The sequence below is a fragment of the Silene latifolia genome, chromosome 5 (assembly GCF_048544455.1).
Source record: "Silene latifolia isolate original U9 population chromosome 5, ASM4854445v1, whole genome shotgun sequence".
Classification (NCBI taxonomy): Eukaryota; Viridiplantae; Streptophyta; class Magnoliopsida; order Caryophyllales; family Caryophyllaceae; genus Silene; species Silene latifolia.
In genome coordinates this window covers 46300578-46303452 of record NC_133530.1, presented here as the reverse complement: position 1 = coordinate 46303452, position 2875 = coordinate 46300578, and the positions used below count along the sequence as shown (strand labels likewise).

Below are 2875 nucleotides of genomic sequence, written 5' to 3'. Positions count from 1 at the left end.
TTCTTTCTGCTACCAACTCTGAAGAATTCCCTGCTCTCTCACGTACTGTTGGACCGTCAAGCCAGGACAATCACAAAGAGAAGAGCATGGGGACAATTTTGGGTATTCCTCCTCTAAATTTAGAAACTTTGGTTGAAGATGTTGCTGAAGAAGAGGAGGAGGATGCTGAGTTGGAAGAGGTCTCTGTCAACGATACTGTTACGCAGAATGTTACCCTAGAGGAACCAGTAAAGATGATGCAATTCACTGAAGCAGAAGTTAAAGTGGAAATGGAATATTGGCGTAACTCAGTTTATTGCTTCATCCTTGGTGTTAACTCTCCATGGGAGATTGTGGATGGATTCATAAGACGTTTATGGGCTAATCATCGGGTAGATAAGCTATCTTTTTTACCAAATGGTGTTTTTCTTGTACGTTTTAAGAATCGTGCTACTAGAGAGGCAGTACTCAGACAGGGTCACTTCTCTTCGATAACAAACTCCTTATAGTCAAACCATGGACTCCTGATGTTGAATTAGTAAAACATGATGTGAAAACTGTACCGGTATGGGTTAAGCTCCATAATTTGCCATTGAAGTTTTGGGGGAAAGGGATTTCTCGTATCTCAGGACTGGTTGGTAAATTTATTAAGTGTGACCCTGCTACTGAGGATAAAACTAGACTGGGGTATGCCAGAGTAATGATTGAAGTTGGTTTTGGTGAAAGTATCCCTGAAAAGGTCCAGTTTTTAGATCTAATGAATATTGAGGTTGAATTTGAGTGGAAGCCAATAGTGTGTAGTGGGTGCAAAGGAGTAGGACATGCTGAAAAAGAGTGCAGGAAAAGTAAGAAAGGTCCTATTAAGGTAGTCCCACCACCTAAGAAGAGCACTACTCAAGTTTGGAGGCCAAAAAATTTGGACAAACCAGTCACTCAACAGAGTAAAGGTAAAGAAAAAGTGGATGACACTGGAGAACAGACTAAACAACCTATTGAAATCCAACTACAAACTCCTGTTGTGTGGCATAGATCAGGCAAGTACTCTATCGGGTATACTCATGCTAGACCAATCATGAGGTTGGCTAGGCAAGAGGTTACAGATGAAGCCTATACTGTGCATAAATTTGGGCAAGTTACATTCATGGAAGCCTTGAATAATTCCTCTACACCCAAGGAAGGGATTGGGATAAGTGGTAGTGTTCCTCACCAATTGGTGGGGAATGTATAACATTGGCTTCTGGAATGTTAGGGGTCTTAACAAACCTACCAAACAAAGATATGTCAAATGGTTTATGCATAGTAACCAGGTTGATTTGTTTGGACTCCTTGAGACTAAGGTGAAAGCCTTGTCTCAAAATAGTTTACAAAGTATTCTTATGGATGGTTGGAGCCTTACTACAAATAATAGCTGCCATAAGGGGGGAGAGTGTGGGTTTTGTGGAATCCTGCTATATTTAAAGTTGACTTTTATGACTACTCTCCTCAATGTATCAATATGAGAGTCAAAGAAATTGCCATAAGTTCTACCTACTGTGTGTCAATGGTTTATGCCTTCAATTATTTAAATGGAAGGAAAAGCTTATGGGATCAACTAGCACATTTTGCTGCCTCAGTTCATGAGCCTTGGTTGGTCTGTGGTGATTTCAACTGTGTTTTGTCCTATGCAGAGATGCTAGGGGGTACTACTTGTGATCAGGAGATTGATGATTTTCAGAATTGTGTGAACAAATGTGGTCTGACTGATGCCCCAGCAATGGGATCTTTTTTACATGGAATAATAAACAAGATATAGAGTCTAGGAGATATAGTAGATTGGACAGGGCTCTAATTAATGTTGAATGGAGTCACGGTATGCCTGATGTTTATGCTCATTTCCTCCCTGAAGGTATATTTTACCATACCCCATGTCTTATCAAAAGCAAGAGTCAGGTATGAGGTCCAGGAAGCCATTCAAATATTTTAATATGTGGGGTAAATCAACACAGTACCTCACTCATCTTGCTGAATGGTGAGAGTATCAAACTCAGGGTACCAAAATGTTTAAATTGGTTAGTAAGCTTAAAAATCTTAAGCATCATTTCAGGAGATATAATAAAGACTATTTTACTGATATAGAGAATAGTATTGGGATTGCCCTGAGGAATCTTGAGTATATTCAAAAGCAAATTGCATGCAACCCTGGGAATGTCTTTTGGATGGAAAAAAAACAAGCTGCAAATCTGGAATATAAAGATCTTTTGGATTCTTGTACTCATTTTCTGAGTCAAAAGGCTAAGACAGCTTGGATTAAGGATGGGGACTGTAACTCTAAGTATTTTCATGGGGTGATCAAAAGGAAATTTCTGAGAAATCAAGTCCTTCATATCAAGAACATGAAGGGTGATGAGTGTGATGACCCACAGAGCATGCAGGATGCTTTCTTGGATTATTACAAGCACCTGCTGGGAACTGAAGTTGAAACTGCTCATGTTAATCCACTTATTATTAAAAAGGGTAAAGTTTGCACAGAGGATCATAAAGATATTCAGTTGAAGCCTGTTACTAAGCTGGAAATCAAAGAAGCTATTTTTTTCTATCCCAGAGCATAAGGCACCTGGCCCTGATGGGTTTTCCAGTGCATTTTATAAAGATTCTTGGAGCATTATAGGAGATGAAGTGTGTGAAGTAATTTTGGATGTGTTTAAATTTGGGAAGCTAATCAAGTAGTTGAATACTACCATTTTAACTCTAATACCCAAATGTACTTGATAGGCTATCGCACACCTATGCAAAGATAATATTTATACTCTAGGTAACAAATTAATGTAGTACTTAGGGGTTGAACCCAAAGGAGACGGGAGTTTATAATTTAGTTGTTATGGATTGAATTTTACCTTGCTGGATTAACGTTTGTTTT

At 38.9% G+C, this 2875-nt stretch overlaps 1 protein-coding gene across 1 annotated transcript; it reads left to right on the top strand.

The window, feature by feature from the left end:
* The first annotated feature begins 2015 nt into the window (after positions 1 to 2015).
* Positions 2016 to 2567, top strand: LOC141655318 (uncharacterized). Its single transcript, XM_074462404.1, has one exon. It carries the CDS (start codon positions 2016 to 2018, stop codon positions 2565 to 2567), a length of 552 nt encoding a protein of 183 aa, XP_074318505.1.
* Positions 2568 to 2875: the final 308 nt, after the last annotated feature.

Coding starts and splice junctions, on each gene's coding strand:
- LOC141655318 (XM_074462404.1), top strand. CDS start 2,016: ATGTTTAAATTGGTTAGTAAGCTTAAAAATCTTAAGCATCATTTCAGG.